General features: G+C 46.9%; 1 protein-coding gene across 1 annotated transcript in view; it reads right to left on the reverse strand.

The window, feature by feature from the left end:
- CACNA2D4 (calcium voltage-gated channel auxiliary subunit alpha2delta 4) overlaps positions 1-24451 on the reverse strand; it is a 144108-nt gene that overhangs the window by 111180 nt on the left and 8477 nt on the right. The window contains exons 3-10 of the mRNA XM_075709888.1: positions 20366-20482; positions 18809-18868; positions 16496-16658; positions 14173-14304; positions 13059-13119; positions 12297-12447; positions 3702-3776; positions 2383-2472 (exon numbers count right to left, since the gene is read on the reverse strand). Of these exons, the coding sequence (XP_075566003.1) occupies positions 2383-2472; positions 3702-3776; positions 12297-12447; positions 13059-13119; positions 14173-14304; positions 16496-16658; positions 18809-18868; positions 20366-20482 (849 nt within the window). The remainder of the gene's footprint in view (positions 1-2382; positions 2473-3701; positions 3777-12296; positions 12448-13058; positions 13120-14172; positions 14305-16495; positions 16659-18808; positions 18869-20365; positions 20483-24451) is intronic.

Genomic DNA, 24451 nt, shown 5'->3' on the forward strand with positions numbered 1-24451 from the left:
GGAAAGGGGGTGGCCAATTCCACCAAAGTTCCCCCTTCTTCCACCTGCATGACTGCAGCAGCACAGATTTGTTTCAGGGCACACTGATGGAAACAGTTTTCCTCCCCTATTACTGATATAGATCTAAGAAGCTCCAAGAGAAGATTTCAGAGAGTCCTTAAAGCATATGAGCACTTTGCAGGTGGTACCCTTTTGCCTTAAGCTGTGGTACTTGCAGAGCGTGGGGTCCTCCAGCCAGTGATATCAAGACACTCTCTACATGAGCCCTTACCAGGGAAGCTACAGTTTGGGGAAGGCTGCTGCAGGACAGCGGGCATGTTTCTACACTTGCATGCCTATTTATGTGCAGCCTCTGGTGCTGCCGTGTGTGCACTGAGACACAATCTCTGTCTCTTCTGAATGTCACCAGGCAGACAGAAATCCTGGAACAAAGCTGCGAAGTGACTTGCAGGAGGTCCTGCAGGCCTCCTGCTGCACATGCAGCTGTCCCACAGCTGGCTGCAAACAAGGCTCCCAGCTGATGGCTTCAGTGACCTTGGACTGAGGTCCCATTTTGCTAAAGAGGAGGCAATTGTGGTCCATGCTACAGTGAATGATACCCCGAGAAAGCTGCAACCAGTGTCACTAGGAAAGGAAAGTTAGGCGGAAGAGGTATATAGTAGCACTGTTTCACACCTTTCTTTGACAACAAAATTACTGGGTTTTGCCTCCAAATTACTCTGGAGGCATTTTTGGTCCAACTATGTCAGTGGAGGACAGTTTTTCCTGTCTCAGCTGTTCCATCACGTACCTTCTATTTCCCATGGCTCAAAGTATGCAGGGTTTTATAAAGATCCTGCCTCCTGGAGGATTGCCTAGTCTAGTGGGTGAGCCATGCCTGCCAGAAAGGAGGTGTGAGGTCTCCACATTAGTGGAACCAGACTAGTTTTGGCATCTGTGCCTGGCATGACCAGCTGCTCTTTCAGCTGGTGCAAGCAGGCTTTCTTTAGGGTTATGCTCCATTATTCTCCACTGAGACCTTCAAAGCTATGCTGATTGAGAGAGTCTGCGGTTGTACTGCATTGGGCTGCTTCAATCTGTTGTCACTGCACATAACCAGTGCTACGTTAGATATTAAGAAATCATTTTTCCTCTGATGGAAAATTTGTTTAAATATTCTGATTTATACAACACAGGCCTATATAGGCTTGGGATCTTGGGTTTTAAAGATAAAGTTAATTTTGTCATAAAGTGCAAGGATACATGTAGATAAATCTGGCAGGCATCTAGTCCATGTAATTGTGCTGGATTTATATCATTACTGCTTTCCTGGTCATCTCAGTAACTATCTTCCTCCAAAGATGTTGAACCGTTGTTACTAGAAGTGCTGCCAGCCCATTACTGCAATGCCAAGGCTGCACCACACTCTTCTCAGGTTGCCATTAAAACCATTATGGTTCTATTACCACTGACAAGTCAGCTCGGCTACCACAATCCCTGGGTTCAACTCTGATCATGGTTGCACTGGCATAAATTAGGAACAGCATTACCATAGCCAACAAACTTAAACTTCCAGTTTGTAAAATAAGTAAGAGTGGAGAATCCTTCCAAGGGTGTAAATACCTCTAGCACACTACCTTTAACATCAACACCATCATTATGGCCACCAGCATCATACCGTGTGCATATTTTTGTCAGCACCAAAGGCACTGGCATCTTTAGGCCAGCCCCGCTATAGACAGTGCCATGAGGAAGTAGGGATGTTCAGCTGGTTTCTCGTCCTTTTTTTGTTAACATTCCTTAAGAAACAGAGTTAAGTTGTATGTTTACCTCCAGGCTACTGAAGTCCCAATTGTTCACGTAGGCAATGAATCATTTATGATTCTTATCACAGGACATGATCAGACTGGCTGATTAATTGTCCTGTACTTGTGATTTCTTCCCAAAGCACTGATACTCAGTAAAGTGACATTGAAATAAATCTGAAGCCTGAGAATCATCTGCTTACCAAAGCTCACTAATAACATTACTTACGACCAGAATTGTTGCCCTCAGCTGATTGGTTATATTTTATCATCACCGTCTATAACCAAGGTGCCTGGGCGATGCCCAGTTGTGGGGCTTATTAAGGAAATACTCATGAGGCCACAGCCTTGCCAGCTCCTGATCCCTCCTGGGCAGGAATCAGTAGCCCCAGGGCATCACGCACAAATCAACACCTCCCCAAAGCTGGGTCACCCCTGCACACTGCTTGTCACAAATTTGGGGCCCATGAGATCAGCTTATACCACCTCCCCCCTGCAGCACCATGAGGGATGTGCTAAGCCATTAGATGTAAAGGGGAAGGTAGGGGTGGGCAGGGACACTTGTGCCCAATGCAAGCATAGGCACTGACTCTCTTACCTCCCTCAGGATTTTGAAGGACTCTGTCAAAGCCTTGTTCACAGTCCCCACTCCTTTTGCCTGCAGTTCATCCACCAGCTGCTTGAAGTGCTGGCAAGAAGAGACGGAAAAAGGCAGCAGTGAGTTGCAGGCAGGGTGCTCCCTTCGACCAGTGGAGGAAAGGGTAACCTGGAAAAGTGTGCCATTGGGCTCCTGATCCTTCACCACTGCTGACAGGGCAGTGCAGCACTGTGATGGATGGAGGTGGGAAAGTCAAGTGGCCGCTCCATCGGTAGTGCCATCATGTTGCACCTTTGCCCACGCAGCCACGACAGGACTGCGTTTCTCAGCCTATGGGCTGTGAACTGTTGGCAGTCCGTGGAACATCATGCAAGGGACAAAACCATTAGAAATCAGACTTTCCTTTATCCACCCCTTCAGGAAAAAAAACCCATTCCTGTGCATGCAAGAGCAACAGGATTGGGAAAAAGAAAAAAATTGAATGCTTGTCTACTACTTAAGATGCATTGATCTGGTTGTAAATGAAACCCCCAGGGAGCGTTCTCCACAAGACAGTGTCCAAAAGGCTTGGGGATCCTTTGGGAAACACTGCAGGAGACATCACTATCTGGAGTCATACTCGGTAACCCAGGGCTAAGCTGGGAAAGAAATTTGGAGAGATATCTGGTTGTTGAAGACATGGAGGGATGTGCTACCTCTGTGGTATTAATATAGAGAGAAAAAGGAAGAGAAAAAACCCAGTAAGAAGAGCTAAAAATACAAGTCAGCTCAGAAGGTGGTGGAGCAGCTGGATGCAGGCTGACCACCTTGGGGCTGCTGAGCCCTCCTGGATCAGAGCTTCAAAACCCCTCATGAGAGAAATCTTGCTGGCAGTCCATCCTGGCAAAGGATCAGGCCAGGCTGAGAATGCCTTCACCGGGAAAGGGCTGATTTTTCTCCTTTCTGAGGACTGAGGATGTGGAGTTTCAATGATGGAGAACCTTTGCCCTCTGCACGCTGTTTTGCCACAGCAGTCTGGGCCAGGTCCACTCGTGCTCTGGCAGCGGTGGTGCCAAGTCTGTTGTGACACATGGAAGCTGGTTGCTGCTGTTTAGGTACCCAGACGACCCTGTGTTACAGGGGCTTTGTGTAAGCAAAAGTGAACCACGAAGCCAGCGCACACCACCGAACTGGTGCTTGTTTCTGAAATGCAAACCCACATGCTTCTGGGAGGTGGTTGTTTCTTGTCCCTGGAGTTTCATGTCACAGCATCTTAACTCCGTGTACTGCTTACATTAAGCAAGCTACCCAAATAATGTCGATAGGAGCCTGGTACTCACCTCTCTGTTATCTCTATCTGCTTGGACCAGTATACCCTTAAAACAGGGTTCGATAAAATGAACATAATCATTGTACTGCAAAGAGAAAATGAAAAGAAAGGGGTTGTAATGGGAGAAAATTCACAAAACGGGTTCACATCCTAGGTGGATGTTCAGAAAACAGCATGGAGCATTATGCCATTTTATATATATTTCCCTTAAGAATTATTTGTAGTGATCATGGCAAATTATGATTTTGATAAATCTCACATTTGTTTAAATAATGCATTAATTATGGCATTTTGCTGGGTTCTATCTGGGCATATCTAGACACACAAAGTTACTTCTTTTTTCACTCACACTGTAGATATTTTCTCCACACTCTATTAGCTTGTGCGCCTGGCTTTTCTTCTAGCACTATTTGCACATATTTTTCACTTCTGGAGACTTTGTAAGTCCCCAGTCGCCAGCTGAACCTTGCAAGTGGTTTTGAAGCCCAATGTCTAATGCCCCTGGTGCACGGCTGAGTGATAACATATGAAGTTACCACATATCCACCAAACTGTGATAATTAGTGGAGTGTATGCTTCTAGCCTGATACATATGTGAGGTAAAACATGCCAGTGTAACCCTTTTCCTGCAAGGTTCAGAAGAGCATAATTGATAAGAGCATGGCTAAGAGGCCACCGATGCTCAGCTGATCAATAGGAGCTTAGGTCAGGCTATAATGTGTCTGGGCCAGTAGGTTCTTGATGCAAGTACAGTAAAGGAATATATATTATATCCTCTCTCTGGGACTGTTTTTGAAGAACAGATGATATTTCAAACTCCTTAACGACTTCCCTCCATTTTTCTGCCAACACTGTTCACCCTTCCACCTATCCAGCCATATAAAGAGAGAGCTGTCACCACTGGAGCGTCTAACTGTCTTACACAATAACAAGTGATCAACAAAAAGTAGACTTTTGTCGTGGTTTAGCCCCAGCCAGCAACTAAGCACCACGCAGCCGCTCGCTCACTCCCCCTACCCCGATGGGATGGGGGAGAGAATTGGAGGAGTAAGAGTGAGAAACACTCCTGGGCTGAGATAAGAACAGTTTAATAATTGAAATAAAGTAAAATAGTAATGCTAATAGTAACAGTATAATAATGATAATAATAATAATGATACACGAAGCAAGTGATGCACAATGCAATTGCTCACCACCCGCCGACCGATACCCAGACAGTTCCCGAGCAGCGATCGCTGCTCCCCGGCCAACCCCCCCCAGTTTATATACTGAGCATGACGTCATATGGTATGGAATAGCCCTTTGGTCAGTTTGGATCAACTATTCTGGCTGTGCCCCCTCCCAGTTTCTTGTGCGCCTGGCAGAGCATGGGAAGCTGAAAAAGTCCTTGACTAGTATAAGCAGTACTCAGCAACAACTAAAAACATCAGCCTGTTATCAACATTCTTCTCCTACTAAATCCAAAACACAGCACTATGCCTGCTGTTAGTAAGAAAATTAACTCTATCCCAGCCGAAACCAGGACAGTATCCACCCCTTATTCTATACCATCTACGTCATGCACAGGCCCTCCCCTTTCCAATGTGTTCCAATTAATCACCACCCCTTTCCCTATCTTGATATACACACAGATATCATTCCCTTTGTCTATGGCCCATCCCTCTAAAATGTCCATTGAGTTCATTTAGCCCATGACTTTGGGTTCCATCTGTCATCACAGTCTTTCAGAGCAGGAGAGGTGGTGTGCAGTGTTGGACTGTTGCATGCTGAAGTCAGTTCTCATTCCAACATGGTTTCATCAAAGTTCATTTTCCTTAGGCTGGGCAATTCTTACTGCAATACCATTGATGTGGCATATAGCAATCATAATATATAGTATTATATACTTAATATTAACCTACTATATTATTATATTAACATGCAGTTAAGAGATAACATATAGTTAAGAGATAACATACAGTATTATAAAGCAATTAATATTATACAATTCAGTTCATTAGCTATTTTCACCCAAAATCAAATTCCCTTGAGGTACACATTGGGCTTCCCCATCCTTTCGCATCACCCACCAAGTGCACCCAGGTCCTTGAGCAAAAGCAATCCCACGAATGGGTTTGCCTTTGCCAGAGGGGGAAGTAACCCAGACTGTCTTCCCCAGCATATTTTTCATGTGCACTACAGGAACTTTATCTCCTTCTACAGTACGTAAAAGTTTTGATTGGGCAGGGCCAGTTCGATTGGCAGATCCCCTGGTGTTGACTAACCAGGTGGCTTTTGCTAAATGCGTATCCCAATGTTTAAACGTCCCACCACCCATTGCTCTCAGGGTAGTCTTTAACAATCCATTGTATCGCTCAATTTTCCCGGAGGCTGGTGCATGGTAAGGGATGTGATATACCCACTCAATGCCGTGCTCTTTGGCCCAGGTGTCTATGAGGTGGTTTCGGAAATGAGTCCCGTTGTCTGACTCAATTCTTTCTGGGGTGCCATGTCGCCACAGGACTTGCTTTTCAAGGCCCAGGATGGTGTTCCGGGCGGTGGCATGGGGCACGGGATATGTTTCCAGCCATCCAGTGGTTGCTTCCACCATGGTGAGCACATAGCGCTTGCCCTGGCGGGTCTGTGGGAGCGTGATGTAATCAATCTGCCAGGCCTCCCCATATTTATATTTTAGCCATCGTTCACTATACCCAAGGGGCTTGAACTGCTTGGCTTGCTTGATTGCAGCGCATGTTTCACACTCATGAATAACCTGTGCAATACTGTCCATAGTTAAGTCCACCCCTCGATCACGAGCCCATTTATACGTTGCATCCCTTCCTTGATGGCCTGAGGCATCATGGGCCCACCGAGCTATAAATAATTCACCCTTATGTTGCCAGTCCAAATCCACCTGAGCCACTTCAATCTTAGCAGCCTGATCTACTTGCTGGTTGTTTTGATGTTCTTCAGTGGCCCGACTCTTAGGTACATGAGCATCTACATGACGAACTTTTACAACCAGGTTCTCTACCCGGGCAGCAATATCTTGCCACAATGCGGCAGCCCAGATTGGTTTGCCTCTGCGCTGCCAGTTGCTCTGCTTCCATTGCTGCAGCCACCCCCACAGGGCATTTGCCACCATCCATGAGTCAGTATAGAGATAAAGGACTGGCCACTTTTCTCTTTCAGCAATATCTAAAGCCAGCTGGATGGCTTTCACCTCTGCAAACTGACTCGACTCCCCTTCTCCTTCAGCAGTTTCTGCGACTTGTCGTATAGGACTCCATACAGCAGCTTTCCACCTCCGATGCTTTCCCACAAGACGACAGGACCCATCAGTGAACAGGGCATATTGCTTTTCATTTTCTGGCAATTTATTATACAGTGGGGCCTCTTCAGCACGTGTCACCTCCTCCTCTGGTGATATTCTAAGGTTTTTTCCTTCTGGCCAGTCCATGATCACTTCCAAGATTCCTGGGCGACTGGGGTTTCCTATTCGAGCCCGTTGTGTGATCAATGCAACCCACTTACTCCATGTAGCATCAGTTGCATGATGTGTAGAGGGGACCCTCCCTTTGAACATCCAGCCCAACACCGGCAGTCGGGGTGCCAGCAGGAGCTGTGCTTCAGTACCAACCACTTCTGAAGCAGCTCGAACCCCTTCATATGCTGCCAGTATCTCCTTCTCAGTTGGAGTGTAGCGGGCTTCGGATCCTCTGTATCCCCGACTCCAAAACCCTAGGGGTCGACCTCGAGTCTCCCCTGGTGCTTTCTGCCAGAGGCTCCAGGTAGGGCCATTCTCCCCGGCTGCGGTGTAGAGCACATTTTTAATATCCTGCCCTGCCCGGACTGGCCCAAGGGCTACTGCATGAACTATCTCACGTTTAATTTGTTCAAAGGCTTGTTGTTGCTCAGGGCCCCATTTGAATTCGTTCTTCTTCCGGGTCACTTGATAGAGAGGGCTTACGATCTGGCTGTAATTTGGAATATGCATTCTCCAAAACCCCACAACGCCTAAGAAAGCTTGTGTTTCCTTTTTGCTAGTTGGTGGGGACATAGCTGTTATTTTGTTGATCACATCCATTGGGATCTGACGACGTCCATCTTGCCATTTTATTCCTAAAAACTGGATCTCCTGTGCAGGCCCCTTGACCTTACTCTGTTTTATGGCAAAACCAGCCTTCAGAAGGATTTGGACTATTTTCTTTCCCTTCTCAAAAACTTCTTCTGCTGTATTGCCCCACACAATGATGTCATCAATGTACTGCAGATGTTCTGGAGCTTCACCCTGTTCCAGTGCTGTCTGGATCAGTCCATGGCAAATGGTGGGGCTGTGCTTCCACCCCTGGGGCAGTCGGTTCCAGGTGTACTGAACACCCCTCCAGGTAAAAGCAAACTGGGGTCTGCACTCTGCTGCCAAAGGGATGGAGAAAAATGCATTAGCAATATCAATTGTGGCATACCACTTAGCTGCCTTTGACTCCAGTTCATATTGAAGTTCTAGCATGTCTGGCACGGCAGCACTCAGCGGCGGTGTAACTTCGTTCAGGCCACGATAGTCCACTGTTAGTCTCCACTCCCCATTAGACTTTCGCACTGGCCATATGGGACTGTTAAAGGGTGAGCGAGTCTTGCTGATCACTCCCTGGCTCTCCAGTCGACGAATCAGTTTATGGATGGGAATCAGGGAGTCTCGGTTGGTGCGATATTGCCGCCTGTGCACAGTTGTGGTAGCAATCGGCACCTGTTGTTCCTCAACCTTCAGCAACCCTACAATCGAAGGGTCCTCTGAGAGACCGGGCAAGGTGGACAACTGTTTAATTTCCTCTGTCTCCAAAGCAGCTATACCAAAAGCCCACCGGTACCCTTTTGGGTCCTTGAAATACCCTCTCCTGAGGTAGTCTATGCCAAGGATGCACGGAGCATCTGGGCCAGTCACAATGGGGTGCTTCTGCCACTCATTCCCAGTTAGGCTCACTTCAGCTTCCAGTACAGTTAGCTGTTGGGATCCCCCTGTCACTCCAGAAATACAAATGGGTTCTGCCCCTCTATAGTTTGATGGCATTAGCGTGCACTGTGCACCAGTGTCCACTAGAGCCTTATACTCCTGTGGGTCTGACGTTCCAGGCCATCGAATCCACACAGTCCAGTAAACCCGGTTGTCCCTTTCCTCCACCTGGCTGGAGGCAGGGCCCCTCTAACACTGGTCACAGTATTCGTTGTTCACTTCCTGTAAATGTGAATCAAAAGTTCCCTGATCAAGGTCGGAAGTAAAATTAGCCCTCTTACTCTGTCTCGGGAACTGCTCACTGGAAACTGGAGCTGCAATTTTCCTGGGAGAACCGCCTTTTCTAATAGTTTTTCCTTGCAATTCACGCACCCGTGCCTCTAAGGTTGAGGTGGGTTTTCCATCCCACTTTCTCATGTCCTCTCCATAATCACGCAGGTAAAACCACAGGGTGCCCCGTGGTGTGTATCCTCTATATCCTCTCTCTTGAGCATAGGGACGTTGACTCCTAATGGCTGAGACACTGGTCCGTGCAGGTGGGGAGTAGGACAGATCCTCTCTGAGTTGTTGGAACTCTTGGCATATTTTTTCAGACAGTTTTTCCACAGCCGAGACACAGGCCCGTAGGGAGGAAGAGAGCTTTTCTTCGTAGTCCCGGAGTTGTCTAGCCACTTCATCCACCGTTGGTGCCTCGTCGTCTTTCCAGGCTAGTATTGCCAACGAGTTGGAATACGATGCTGGTGCGCTCCGTACCACCTTCCGCCACATGGATTGTGTGCACCTGACTTCATCTGGGTCTTTGGTTAACCGCTCATCATTCAGGTCACTGTAAATCACCTCCAGCACGCCTAATTCCCTCAGGTACTGGATACCTTTCTCTACGGTGGTCCATTTGCTTGGGCGGTATAAAACATCCTCCTTGAAGGGATACCTTTCCTTCACGCTTGACAGAAGTCGCCTCCAGAGGCTGAGCGGTTTTGCCCCTTTTCCAATTGCTTTGTCAATGCCCCCTTCCCTGGAAAGGGATCCCAGCTGCTTGGCTTCCCTACCCTCTAAATCCAGGCTACTGGCCCCGTTATCCCAGCATCGGAGCAGCCAGGTGATGATGTGCTCGCCTGGATGACGACCAAAATTTTTTCGCATATCTCGCAGCTCACTCAGGGATAGGGATCGGGTGGTCACCATCTCATTTATGGGTTCTTCCTCCTCTGGTTCTCGTGATGGCCCTGGTTCATCTTCATCCCTTACTAAACGAACTGATTTCCTCGTGTATTTTTTCTTCTGTATAGGGGCAACTGATACCGGCGCAGGTTGGTTCTCTGGTTTAGCCACAGTGTCTGTCACTGGGGTTTGAGTAGCCGCAGTGCTCATGGCTGTGGCTGGAGTAGCCACAGTGCCTGGGGCAGGGGTTTGAGTAGCTGCAAGGCCTGTAGTGGGGGTTGGAGTAGCCGCAGGGCCTGTAGTGGGGGTTTGAGTAGCCACAGTGCTTGTTGTTTTGTCATCAGATCCAGAGACCTTCTCTTTCTTTTGAGGGTACTGATTAGCGTTGACCACGGCTCGATAGGCATGGGCCAGTCCCCAGCATGTTGCAATGATTTGTGTCTCTCTGGAGCTACCAGGGTGACAACATACTTCTTCCAAATACTTTACTAATTCTTCAGGATTCTGCACTTGTTCAGGGGTGAAGTTCCAAAACACTGGAGGTCCCCACTGCCCTAGGTACTTGCGCATACGATCCCACGCACCCTGCCACTCATAACTATCCAGCCTTGGGGTAGATCTCTGGATGGTATTTTTAAACTGCTTACTGACCTTTATCAAAATGGAAACAACATTCCCAAGAATTATCAATAGAAGTATCTTAACTGCCCAGGGGTGTTCAAGATACAGGAAAGTTGTTGTAATGAAGGAGGAAACATCATAGAAGAAAGCAGCAAAGGTGCCATTCTGTATTTCCTCCACAACAAGCCTCTCAGAGTAAGAAGTATAATTGCTAACTCTCTCTATGAGGTAGTACCCGAAGTACAGTAGTGACTTCTGTATGAAACCCAAATACCAAAGAATGCTCAAGGTCAGGGCTTTGATAAGGAGCCTCCCAAGCAAAAGATCATGAATCACTGCAGAGCATAGCACACTACACAAACTGACAGCAAGCTTTAACGCGTGCTGCAAAAAAAAGAACATGGTGCAGATCAGAAGAACTAATATCGTGACCGGCAACTGTTAACAGACTCCTTAATACACTCTGATTAATCTGTTGTTATCTCAAGCCCCACGTTGGGCGCCAAAAAAGGACTGTCGTGGTTTAGCCCCAGCCAGCAACTAAGCACCACGCAGCCGCTCGCTCACTCCCCCTACCCCGATGGGATGGGGGAGAGAATTGGAGGAGTAAGAGTGAGAAACACTCCTGGGCTGAGATAAGAACAGTTTAATAATTGAAATAAAGTAAAATAGTAATGCTAATAGTAACAGTATAATAATGATAATAATAATAATGATACACGAAGCAAGTGATGCACAATGCAATTGCTCACCACCCGCTGACCGATACCCAGACAGTTCCCGAGCAGCGATCGCTGCTCCCCGGCCAACCCCCCCCAGTTTATATACTGAGCATGACGTCATATGGTATGGAATAGCCCTTTGGTCAGTTTGGATCAACTATTCTGGCTGTGCCCCCTCCCAGTTTCTTGTGCGCCTGGCAGAGCATGGGAAGCTGAAAAAGTCCTTGACTAGTATAAGCAGTACTCAGCAACAACTAAAAACATCAGCCTGTTATCAACATTCTTCTCCTACTAAATCCAAAACACAGCACTATGCCTGCTGTTAGTAAGAAAATTAACTCTATCCCAGCCGAAACCAGGACAACTTTATATCTCAGTGACCATGCCCTGGTGAACTTTTTTAGACAGGACCCTGGCAAAAGAGATGGTGCTTGAATTAGCTTTGAAAATTAGGAGGTGAGCTGTCATTTGCCTTGAACCTGGCACCAAACCCCCTGGTCTTGGCATGGATCATGGAAAAGTTTTGCTTTCTGTGGTCAGTGGTGCTGGTTCTCTGTGTGTAACCAGCCCATCCTCATCCTGGCCAGGGCTTAAAAAGGAAGAGAGTAACACCAAGGCAACCTGACCAAGCTCCGTGCAGGCCTGTGCAGATTGACTCTGAACTGGATTGCAGCCTTGCAATCCTGGTGCACAAAAAGGCATATGGTAGTAATTTTCTAGCCTGGAAACATTATCCTGAGAATTATACCGCTACTGGACCCAAACACAGTATTATGCTATGTTATGCTAGGCAAATTTATTAGCTCAGGTCCCTCTCTGCAGCACTTTGTTATCTGTTGCAGTCACATCCCTAAATAGGCAAAAAAGATGCAGCCGACAACCGCCATGGGGGGGTGAGATGACTTAGCAGCCACCCTGCTGACCACATGAAGCTGACTTCCCAAGGGTAATTGGTTTAATCCCCCATCCAGCATAGGTTAATCCCCCATCCAGCATAGGTACTAAGTGTTATTGTTATGCCACTGTAATGCCTGTAGTTTGCTAAGGGGACTGAAAGGCTGGTATGAGGAACAAGGAAGACAACTCAGCACTGGAAATGGGACATACTTACTGCAATGATGTTGACAAAGTCATTTTCTCCCAGAGTATCTAAAATGGTGATGATGGTGTGTTTGGCAATGGTCATCCGCAGGCCCTTCATGCTCCCACTGACATCCACAATGATGACAATGTCCTTGGGAGAGGTGGCCGCTTGGATGTACCTTTATAAAAAGAATACAAGGAAGCAGGGTGAGCATATGGGGAGGAGGAATGCCGGGCACGTTGCTGTCACGTGATGGTAGCTGCAGCATAACATGCACCATGAGCACAACTATCCAGCAAGGTCAGGCTGGACATCTGATGGGTCCTTTCCTACCCAACCTGACTCTCCCGCTGGCCCCAGCATCCCACTTCCCTCATTGGCTGGCCCTCAAGTGCTGGACCTGCTGCAGACGTATGTCCAGATTCAGCTAAGAGTGACAATTGCTAAAGCCTCCTTTAGCCATGCTGAGTAGACTGAGTAAACGCCCCACATTTCTGGAGTCTGTACAGCCCCGTCCCTCTGGTTACAGTATTATAAGGAGGGTGGAACAGAGGAAGTGGTGGTGGTGATTTCCATGTGGCACATGTTAGATGCTGTATGGAAAGCTGGCGCTGGCAGGTGGTAGGGCTTCCTAACCTGCTATTGTTTTCATTTACGTACCCCTCATCTCTTGCAGGAGCAGCCTGGGACAGTAACTGCTGATCAGCAGCTCACCAAGGTGTCACCTTGGAAAAGAGGGAGAGAGGAAGACTGAAAGATACTTTGGCCAAGTTTCTCCAAAACTCTTACCAGCCACGATTCCTGCAGTCGAAGGAGATGACTCCATTCTCATCTGGTAACCACTTTATTCCTGAAGGAAGCAGCAAAAGGAGCAATCAACACACGCAGACAGGCAGGCATCTGCTCCCCCCTCCTCAGGCACCCATACTTCTGTTGTTCACTGCTGAGACCCAGCTACCCTGTGGGGGCACGCAAGTCTGGCCAGCAAGAGCAATAGCCATTCTGCAGAAATACATGCAGAGCTGCATGGTCTTTGGCAGTTCTCAGTAAACTGTTTATTAAATTTCTTTTAAAAAATGTACTTAGGCATCGTCTGTTCAAATTTGGGGAGCAATTGCACTTTCTTGGAACTTTCTGCCACTTTGATATAGTTCTCAACAACGTCTTTTTCTCCCCAAGGGTGGTTGAGAGCATAAAAAAGCAGCAGCAGTGACAGGGACGTGTCCCAGATTCCTGCTAAAGGCTCTGTTCACAGTCATCTCTGTTTTCCCCTTCCACAACACGTGACAGGTCACAGAACAAGGGCATGCAGCCATCTGATGAAAAGGCCACCAGGCCAAGCTACAGCTGCAGAGGATCTCATGGGTTCCTCCGAGCACAGGGCCTCCCTCTTGCGCCGTGACCTTACATGCCGCTCGCAGCTGGTGAGTAGATAACAAGTCAGGCTGGCCAGCTGCATCTGCCATGTGTGGCCTGGGAGATGGAGAGAGGCTGTGGCTGCCACTAAAAACCACAGGGGAGCATGAGGCAGGGAGCCTTCCTGCAGCCTCTGCACCCTGCCTGCGAGATTTGCAGGTCCTGCCATGGTGTTTTGCGAGCTTTTTGGAGGGCAGCCTGCCCAAGGCACACCCCTGCAAGCAGACTCCTCTGGGGTTGCAAGGGCAACATGCCTGGGGGGCTGGTCCATGTGGGGAAAAAAGGGATTTGTGCCTGCTGTGGACACTATTCCTTCAGCCTAAGCGGCAGCAGCCCATATACTGAGTATTTTGCTCACTGCACCCTGACCTTCATGGGGCCATGCTGCCCCCAACCTTCCCAGATTAGGCTCTACCATGGCATGGACCCTGTCCTGCAACACTGTTTTGTTGCGCTGAAAGAGTGAAGCCGATCTCTGCTCTTTTACCCGGGTAGAGCCTGAAGAATCCAGTGGAGCTGCCAAAGTACTGCCAGGTCAGCGTGGGATCCCTTTCAAAATTGTCCACAAAAATAGGATTCAAGGCTTCTGACATGTAAACACCATTCAGGATGTCAGGGTCTGTGGGGTAAAGAATAGAAAAATGGAGAAAAAAGTGTGCAAAAGGGGAGAGCACCCACCACCCCCGATGGAGGGAGGGAGCGGGAGCAAAGACAGCTCTAGGAGGAATGCAGTCTTCTCCAAAGCTTTGAAACTGGGCAGGGAATTGGATCATTCAAGTGAATCCTGGAGGGCAGGTCACCACTGACCTCTACAGGTGATCTCAGCTTGGTCATACGCTATTATCCCCATTTCTCTTTCCAGCCTTTTCTACCCTTGGGCGTTACGTCTAGTTGGAAGATAGCTCCCAGAGACCCAGGAAAACCAGCACTGTGCTGAGCACAACTGGCACACCACACAGGCAGGACTCAGCTAAGAGGGGACATGTGGCTGTTGTAAGGCAACTGCCTGATGCACCACTAAGTGGAACAGCCTTTCTACAAAGAGTGTTTAAATTTATGCTAGATGTCATTACTTAAGACAAAGGAGCTCTAGGATTTACGTGCTGTTTCTCTCTCTCTCCCTCCTCTCTTTTCCCCAACAATTCATTCTTTTCTTCTTTGCCTGCCCATTCTTTCACAAAGCCCGAGCTGTCCTCCCTTGCCCCTGGTTTCATCAGAATCAATAGGAAGTTGCGGACTTGCAAGAACTCGTAAGAGGCAGTGTATATTTGGTGTCTGTGTTGACTCATTGCCTCAGGAGACCAAACAGAGCAGCAGCAACAGAAAAAGGGAATTATAAGAAACTGGTCATTGTAGGATTAACTGTATTAACATTGAAATGGATGGGGCTTTGACCTGCCACTTCCTGTTTAGTCACTTACTAAAGGCGGTTTTGGTCAAAATAGGGGAAAAATTGAACTATGACTCCCCAGCGATGAGGCCAAAGTAATGCATGAAGGAAGGGAGCCAGAAGAGCTGTGGAGAGCCAGGCTTGCTGTTTGCCAGAAAGGGAGTGAGTACTGCCAGGCACGGCTCCCGGGAAGAACCCTGGGCATGAAAGCAGCCCTCCTCCTCCGCCTCCAGCCATAGCCGGAGCCGCTGGGTGGTTTGTACCAAGCTGTACAGGCAAGAAATCAGCTAGCTGGGCAGTGCCTCTCTGCTGTCTCTGACAGTGGCCATTTGGCCACCTCTTTCTGTATGGGGCTGTAGGCAGCAGTCTACTTTGTGTAGCTCTGCTGTAGCTACTCACAGCCAGCTCTGCTGGTGGCTCTATTGTGAGCAAGATTTTAGTGTCTGGGGCTGTCAGACCAGATGGAATTAATTTAAAATCATGGGAGAAATAGAACTGCCTCTATTGTCCCTCTAAATAACGTAGCAGTTGTGAGCACAGCCACCAGTGCCTGCCCCATCTGGTCCTGAAGATTGTAAATGAGCTCCATCTATGAGAGAAGTAATGGCACTTTTTTTCATTGCCAAAACATATGCAAAGGGAGGCAGGGAAGGAGCCAGTTCAGGCAGCTTCAAATGTTGGCCAAAAAGAGCAGTAAACTTAGGACAGTCACAACTGGTGTCTCAGCCTGCAGATTTGGCAGTGTGCTGACAAGAGAGGGACCAGTTTCTGGTGTGTAGCTGGAGTGGTGTGAATGTGCAGGGGGAGAGGACACAGTCCAGGCACAGATGAGGCCATGTGAGCCTCGGTGCCTCCCTGGACTCCTGCAGCTGCCAAAGTGCCAAAGGCTTGCTGAGAATGGAAAATAGCCCAGAACAGCCATGCCCCAGTAGCATTTGTGAATTACCCCCAGTCCCCTACGGATATGCTCACTGGGGGTTAAGAGTGTCCCCATGAGGTGTTCATGCCTCATAACACAAAGGTACTTGGGGTCTAAATTCTCAGTTGAAATCAATGAGATCCTTGACACCTAAAAACCTCAATATATCCGACCCTTTGTACAGAGTAACAATTGCCAATGAATTCACATCACAGTTTATTTCACAGCATCTTTGGTTGGGTAGATGAACCCTAGGAGATTATACTGCCTGCCTAAGATGGAGGACTGTCCATCATTAGAGGTCTTCCAAGAGCAGATTACACCTAAGCCCTGTAGCAGTGACAGACTACAGCACAGACATATGACCATGCCCTGGGACAGTATCTTTCCAGCCCTGCTTTCTTTTCTGTCTTTTTTTTTTTTCCTATTCTCATAATTTCAGTATTTTTACTGGTAGTTTCCACAGCAATCTACTAGTAGTGAGAAAGTAGAGGCCATTACCTTTGTTGTAGACATTTGTGGGGAGCTGGATATCACTGTATGTTGTGTTCACCAGCAGGTTATTGAAATGCTCATTTGGCTCCAAAATGAATTCATCTCCAAGCTCCACATAATTGTCATTTTCATCCTTCTCATTAATCAGGAGAGAGTTGTAGTAATCAAACTGTTGATGAAGACAATGGAAAAGGCAACAAGAGAGAATAAGACAATTACCAGTACTGCCTGAAAAAAACCCACTCTAAAACATAAAAAAGTGACATCTGGAGAATTTGGGCTTCAAATAGGATCAAGATGAGCAGCAAACAAGAGCCATTACCAACTGAAAAATGTCAAGTTGCCCAAATGATGGTTTCTGCTCAGTTTCTTATTGTCAGGTGCCCACATGACAGAAAGCATGGTCATAACTGGCAGCAGAAGAGCCACCTGAGAGCAAAGGGACACAGTGGCAGACTCCTGTGGTCCCTTAGAGGTATTTAAGTGAGTAGCCAGAGAGGTGGAGTGTCTCACTGGGTCTGGCTCCCAGGTTTGCTACAGGGCATGCCGATGCTGCCTTTACTTGCTCTGTCTCTACAGCTGTCATTTACTAGTTAACTCCTGATGTACATCCAGCCAGGATTATTCCCTCACTCTGTCACTCCACACAGCAGGTACTCGTGAAGAGCAAAGAATAGAGCAGAAGGTGCTCAAAGACAACACAGTTTTCCTGCTCTGAAGGCCACTGGGGATTTAGCATCTACCGTCACTTTAGTATCTTCAGGACACTCTTCACCCTTAAATAACAGATGTTTTTAAGATGTTTTTGTTGACTTTATCTGAAGGCAGAGGTTATTTAAGGATTTATGTTCAAGCACTTACAGTACTCAGGGGGTGCAGATTATGTGTGCGAATACGGAGTCACTATACCTCAACTCACCCATGACCTTTATTGTGAATGCAGCTGACACGAATACAATGTTCAGTTTTGGGCCCCTCACTACAAGAAAGACATTGAGGTGCTGGATCGTGTCCAAACAAAGGCAACAAAGCTAGTGAAGGGTCTAGGACACAAGTCATAGGATGAACAGCTGAGGGAATTGGGGTTGTTTAGCCTGGAGAAAAGGAGGCTGAGGGAAGACCTTATCGCTCTCTATAACCTGAAAGGAGGGTGCAGTGAGGTGGGTGTTGGTCTCTTCTCCCAAGTAACAAGTGATAGGACAAGAGGAAATGGCCTCAAGTTCTGCTAGGGGAGGTTTAGATTGGATATTAGGAAAAATTTCTTCACAGAAAGGGTTGTCAAGCACCGGAACAGGCTGCCCAGGGAAGCGGTTGAGTCACCATCCCTGGAGGTATTTAAAAGATGTATAGATGTGGTACTTAGGGACATGGTTTAGTGGTGGACTTGGCAGTGCTAGGTTAACAGCTGGACTTGATGATCTTAAAGGTCTTTTCCAACCTAAATGATTCTATGATTCTATGACCCAAGTAGCATGACTGTAATGTGTTTCTTAAATAAAGAGGTAGGAGAGGTGAAATTTGTAGCTAGCTTGATTTCAAGAAGTGTTTTCATTCCCACCCTTTCCCAGCATGAAGAGGTGAACTTGCAGAGGTAGCCTGTACTGCAGCTAAGCACTCTGTGCTTGTACTGTGGACAGTGGACTTCCGTCATCAGAGTTTTCATTCCAGTTCCCTTCACCAGCAACAATCCCGTAGCTTGGCTACGACAAACAGTTATTAACAGAAAGCCAATTATCCAAATTGCTTGGATAGCAGCAAACTTTCACCTAAAGGGAAGTCCTGACAAGTGGGTGTCTGTAGGGTAGACCAAAGATGATGGGAGCTGTTGAGAAAGATAGTGAAGAAACTCAGCTCATTGGGATTAACTGTGTGCTGTGGGTATTTGTAACAGCATCCTCCTCGTTGCTCATACACACTCAATTTTTAGCTCATTTTCCAGTCAAGTAACCCACAAAGCACCAGCTAATTTGCACTAACATGTCACATAATGGCAACGCTGGCGTGCAGTAAATGTAATGCCAATAACATCATGCAAACCAATGTCTTCCCAAATCCTTCCCTTCCCGGTGCCAAAGGGACTAATCTCCTTGGTGTTACTAGGATTGGAGCCAAAGGGACTAATCTCCTTGGTGTTACTAGGTTTGGAAACTGCCAAGGGAGTCTCTTACACTAGTTTCTAGACAAGCTGAGTGTCCTGAAGACAAGGAAACTTCTAACCTGTCCAGGAGCGTGAGGTGGCTGGGTGCAGCTACGCCTGCCTTTTGGCTAGTCTCTGTGAGTATGCGTGTCATATTTTGTCACTGACCAGAATAAACTTACCTCCAGTGAGGAGTTGTACTCATGGTTCAGATCTGCATCTTCTGCTGCTTCCACCAACCTCTAATGCAAGAAGCCAGAAAGAAAGATGAGGGGGTGCTGTGGAAAGCCCTCCAAAAGCTCTTACAGCTGTATCAGCCATTCACACAGTTAGAGAAAAGACACACGACTGCCGCCTCCACCACAACACAGAATCACAGGGCTATAAACTTCCCTCTTTCCATCCTTTTCTGCTGACCTGTCATTCTGTGCTGCAACTTTACAGCTTGGAAGGTATATTCACAGCTATTTATTGCCAAGTATATTCACACCCACTTACTCCAGAGACCCTACTAAACCCCTGAGAAATCTTAGCTATCACAGGACATATACAAACAGAAACATGTCCATTTAGAGAAACAGCAGCCAGAGATTTAATTTCATTTTCCACGAGCCCTTCCAAAAAGCCATGGGAAAGGCATTTCAGACCCAGCCTGGTGTCAGTATCTCGTCAAAGGAAAAGGCCTTGTGGGAGTCTCAGTCTGGTATTGTTACCAAGACAAAGACCATGAACTCGATTTCATAAAGGGCTCAGTGATGCTGTGGCCATTTATAAGCTCTTAACATTTATGGAAGGCAATATAATCCGCTAGTATTCTCCAATATGATGCTTCAGGGCACTAATTCTCAGTTGATACAGACTGGGAAGGAACACAGCTAAACATGTACATGTTTTCAGCAACAGTCTCAGCAAAACTACTTTTTGCTCCTTCACAAAGGATAAGGCAATCCAAACATTGGAGAAGTCTGGCTACGAATTTAATGTTATGGGCCAAACCTCTGGGTCTAAATATGCCCACATTTCACTTTGAGATTCAAATTATGTGTTTCTGGATGACTTTTCCACATTAGACGCCTTAAACAGTCAAGGCTCTGTGACTACAGAAATATGCTTTTCATAGTGGGTAAATATAACAGAATATGATAGATCCTTAGATGCAAGAGGTAAGAGGGGCCATAACGATTACCTGCTCTGATCTCCAACACAGCAACAGCTAAAGACCTCTTGCCACCTCCTCCACACTTCCCTGTGTACACATCTTGAAATCCAAGCACCTTCAAGCACCTCATGTTCAGGGGCTGCAGGAATTTCCCTTGAGCCACACACACAGCTGAAACAAGCTACCAGTCTTCAATGGCCCAGAGGGCATTATGCAAGGATGAACTTTATTTTCACTTGTGAGAGGTTTTATCCTCTTTAAACAGCTATAGAATCAAACCTCTTTTCTCCTAAAAGAGTGTTTGTTCCCTCATATTTATTCCTAGACTTTGTTTTTATCTTATTTCCTACTTTCGGCTGAAGGAGAAGCCAGCATTCCCTTGTCTGAACGCCCACATCCTCCCACCAGTGTCTACTTAAAGCTCAGAGGGAGCCAGCTGCACCAGCAGATATTTGGTGGGGCAAGGAAGTCCTCATGCAACCTCTGCACCCACACACACCTGGTACAGGCGGGAGGCCTACGTCTACTGCTCTGGGGCTGATGGGAGAGGACTTCCTTCCCATAGCCCCTGTGCTCATACCTCAACAGCTTCAACCTTCCTGCGGAGCATGCTTTCCATCTGCTCTGAGAACTTCTTCACCAGCTCCAAGCCGTCCACCTCTTTGATCTTCAGAGTTGGCTCCACATCTTTGTACTTCTACCCAAGGGAAAGCAGAAAATCCTGCTGAGCAGGAGGCTTATAAGGAGAGGGGTGAATCCATTATTGTTAGCTGGCTATTGTCTTTGGCAGAGAAAGATGTGTTGAAGGAACTAGTCTGATTTACCACCTTCTCCCATCTTTGTCTTTCCTCCCTTTTCACCCCATAATTTGTGCATGTGCTGATCACTGGCTATAACACAAAGCACTTAGACTAAGTAAAAGCAACTGATCTAATTGTGAAATTGTGACTGTGGGAAACAGCAATATACCTGAAGCTATTGGTGCCTGAAAATAAAGGAGAGAAGCAGAAGGCCAACTTTTGAAACTTAAAATACACATTGTGCCTACATCCATAATAGCATTATATGCATCACATACCTGAAATTTACTTAAGACCGAGGAGTGGGCAGGGGAAGAGAGCTGTATGCTGCCATTACATTGCCTCCTATGTCATATGTGCTCTGGGGCACTAGTGGGAGAGATGTCATGCAAGTTCATATCCTGTCCTCCCACAGCACCATCATACCTGTAGGGTAACTTGTCAGGTCTGCAGCAAGAAGGGTCTGCTCAGTGCTTAGGTGGGAGACTGCCAAGAAAAGGTCAGGAAGACAGTTATGACACTACTTATTCAGTATGCATGAGCATGCTTTGGGTGAAGAGCAGCACAGAGGCGATTCCCAGAAACTAAGAATTACAAGCATGGCTACTTAGTGCTGCCTCTGCTGGGAGAGATGCCGTAATGAGAAGGATCTGGGTCTGACAGCTTTAGAGATAACCAGTTTCTTCTGGCCACATTTCATACAATCTAGGCATTAAAAACCCAAGAGTACTCCCAAACCAGGTAACTGTAATCTGCCTCCCTAAATCTATCCTTTCAAGACTGGATACAATGGCCTTTATTTCTCCTTTTCAAAAAATCCCAAAGCTGACAGACATAGGCAGAAAGAAAGAGTTAAAAAAAAAAAACCAAACCCAAACCTGCAAAAGGACACAATATATTAACCTATTTCAGAAAAGACAGAACCTTATCGCCCCAGCAATGAGAGTGTTTTGTGGAAGTGCAAAGGCAACAGATTGAATTTTCCTGGACCTTCATCATAATTTCTCACTGCAGTGTACGCACCTCCCCTCCATTTTCATGTGGCAGTAGCGCCATAGCAGCAATCTCAGCCAGGGCTGGACTTCTTGTGCTGGTACAGAATGAGGTGGTGAAAAGGGTAAGGGGTCTGGCAGGGGCTTTAGTGGCACTTTTGAATTAGAAGAAAGTATGGGGGGAAGGACTTTGCTTGTCTTTAGAGTAAGTGGAGCTCCTTTTGTTCAAGAAGCTCATTGACCATCTGGGAGGGCAGCTGAGCACAGGCAGAGTAAGAAACGCCTTGAGGATGGGGCAGGCTGAGGAGGTCAGACAGAAATAGCAGCAGCATCCAGCCTGCAGCAGGCATAGGCGGGGAGGCTGCTCGCTCTGCCTGGCGTGATTAACAGCAAGGGTTTTACTGGATTAAAAATGCCAGGCCTCACATCCCCTCTGCTGTGGCTGAGTAGCTGGGACGGGTCGGGAGGAGGAGGTGGGTTGAGCATGAAGGTTAGTGTAACCATGCTACAGAAAGAGGGATGTGCAACCCTGCCCCCCCCCCCCCCCCCCCCCCCCGCTGCTGACTGAGGTCCCTGGCTGCTGATGAGACCACAGCACACATCCCAGCTGGTGCTTGTCCCATTTAGCTCCATGTCATGGTTTTGTCAGGAGGGAAGTGATCTCTGCCATGCTAGGCTTTAATCAGGCCTTCCTCGGGGGGAGGAGGGTAATCTCTCCTGGGAAAGCTGGTGAAGGGGGGGACCACACCAGCATGGGCAAGCACACGCTTTACAAAGTGACCTGCTATCGGTTACCTTGGGTCATATCTTGAAATAAGAAGAACAAGGCTCTCTACCTCTCAATTATTTTTTAATGTGCTTTTGACACATTGACAAGCAGATATTATTAGGGTAAAAGTAATCACAAGCAGTCTGCTAATACCATACACACATCTCAGCCCTGGAAACTAGCCAGAGTTGGGAAGATGAAAAAACCCACAAAACTTTCTGCAAAGATTCAGTTTGCTGCAAGGAATACACCAGGTTTTAGCTCAGATCCCCTTTGAGCTTTTTTCCTACATACGATCCAATAAACCATTTTGTATCTGTATTCCTGCCACTAAAATCTCCTGCTATTAATGAATATTCATTGCAAGAGTTCCCAAAGGTGGTTGACAGAGTAGTACCTGTGATTTCAATACTGTTACCAGACACCATGGCTGAAAGTATGCAGCAAATGTCAACACAGGTGCTTGTGGCTGACCAAGATTAACCTGCACAACCTGAGTTTAGGGTTCAGGTTATTAGATCATTATAATTTACAGAACAGCAATCACCTACAGGGCTGGGAGAACTGGCTGAAAGGATCTGACCTTGAAAAGGGGCCAGAAAGTTAACCCCGATCTAACAGAAAATCTTTTCATATTCATCTAGTGCTTAGTATTCCCTTAAAACAGCAGGAGCAATTCATTAAGATTCTCCTTCCGCAGTGATGGGGGTGGCAATTTAGAAGTGGAAGATCCAGGATTCAGTATTCTAAGTTTTATCTGTGAACAGAGATATGTCACCAAATATATTTTCTTGTTCCCACCTCCATGAAATTTAGCCCATTGAAATACACAGTGTTGGATTACTCACTGCTAGTGAAACTATATTAAGAGTGTGAAAGACATTCCTTTCATCTTCACCCAGGAAAACGTCTTGACTGAACTTCTTTAATTTGTCTGTTCTTTGCCGTGTAGTTGTTTGTAGTGCTTTCTGGTAATTACGTAGCTGGAGCCAAGCCCTGCTGTCCTGTGTCAGCCCTATCCATTGGGGAAGGCAATGGGCACCTCAGCTACAGAAGGAAGCAGGAGGTAATTCTCAGAAACACTTATAATGCATCATTAACATAGTAGAAGAAAAAAATAAGTTTTGGGTCTGCTGAAGCTGATAGTGTTTCTATTGCTCAGAGGGAAGCCCTGAGAAGCCCAGAACCACCATGGTGTCCTCCCAGTGTGGCTGCAATCAGTGGCTCCAGACCTTTGGTGACTGCCTGGCCACCTGCAGCAGCAGGACTGTGGCAAACAGACCTAACAAGCCACAGGTTCAAGCTTTCTGTTCCTTAGCTCTGGGAGATGCTACTGCCCGCCTCCTCCTAAGCTTTTCACTTTGCCTCTTTGCTCCAGCTGTATTGCCCTCAGCTGTCCTAGACCTTGGCCAGCATTTTAATACAGATCCATTATCTCCGAGCCAGGCTGATATACCAGACAAGTGCACAAGCTTATCTTAACCTCTGCTGCATAATGGTCAAGAGGATACAATGAACGCTTCAGCCATCAAACCAAAGTCACTCTTCAGCTTTTGCTACCTCTGTGACATTTAATTTGATGATATCTTGACTGCATGGGACAGAGACCTAGGGGCTTTCTCAAAGCTCTCTGATTCAGGGTGAGAACCTGCCTTTGTGGATTCAAGAGATGGCTACTGGTTCACCAGGTCTCTGGGAACAATAAAGCCTGGTAAGAAATTGATCATTTGGGTTTGCAACATGGTATTAGAGTTCTTCCGAGGGAAGCAAACAAAAACACCCCCAAAGAAATCCAAACAAACTCAAAGCCACAAAAGGAAATTTATCCTAAATATTAAAGAGAAGGTTTACATGCAAAACATTCTGTAACTGAAAAGTTATAGCTCTCAAAGCAACAATAAGCTAGTTACTTCAAACCTATTGGGTGCAAGGGAGACATGAAGTCAAATTTGAAAGGTGCTGTTATCTCTCAGTTTGTATTTCCTCAAAGGCAAAATGCCCATCAACTTAAACAAGCACTGAGGAAAGAATTGTCTGGGCCTCTACATGGTGCTCCCCACCTTTCTGCTGGTCTGCATATACTCATGCACCCAGAGAAATATTTC

Source organism: Pelecanus crispus, chromosome 1 (assembly GCF_030463565.1).
Source record: "Pelecanus crispus isolate bPelCri1 chromosome 1, bPelCri1.pri, whole genome shotgun sequence".
Lineage (NCBI taxonomy): Eukaryota > Metazoa > Chordata > Aves > Pelecaniformes > Pelecanidae > Pelecanus > Pelecanus crispus.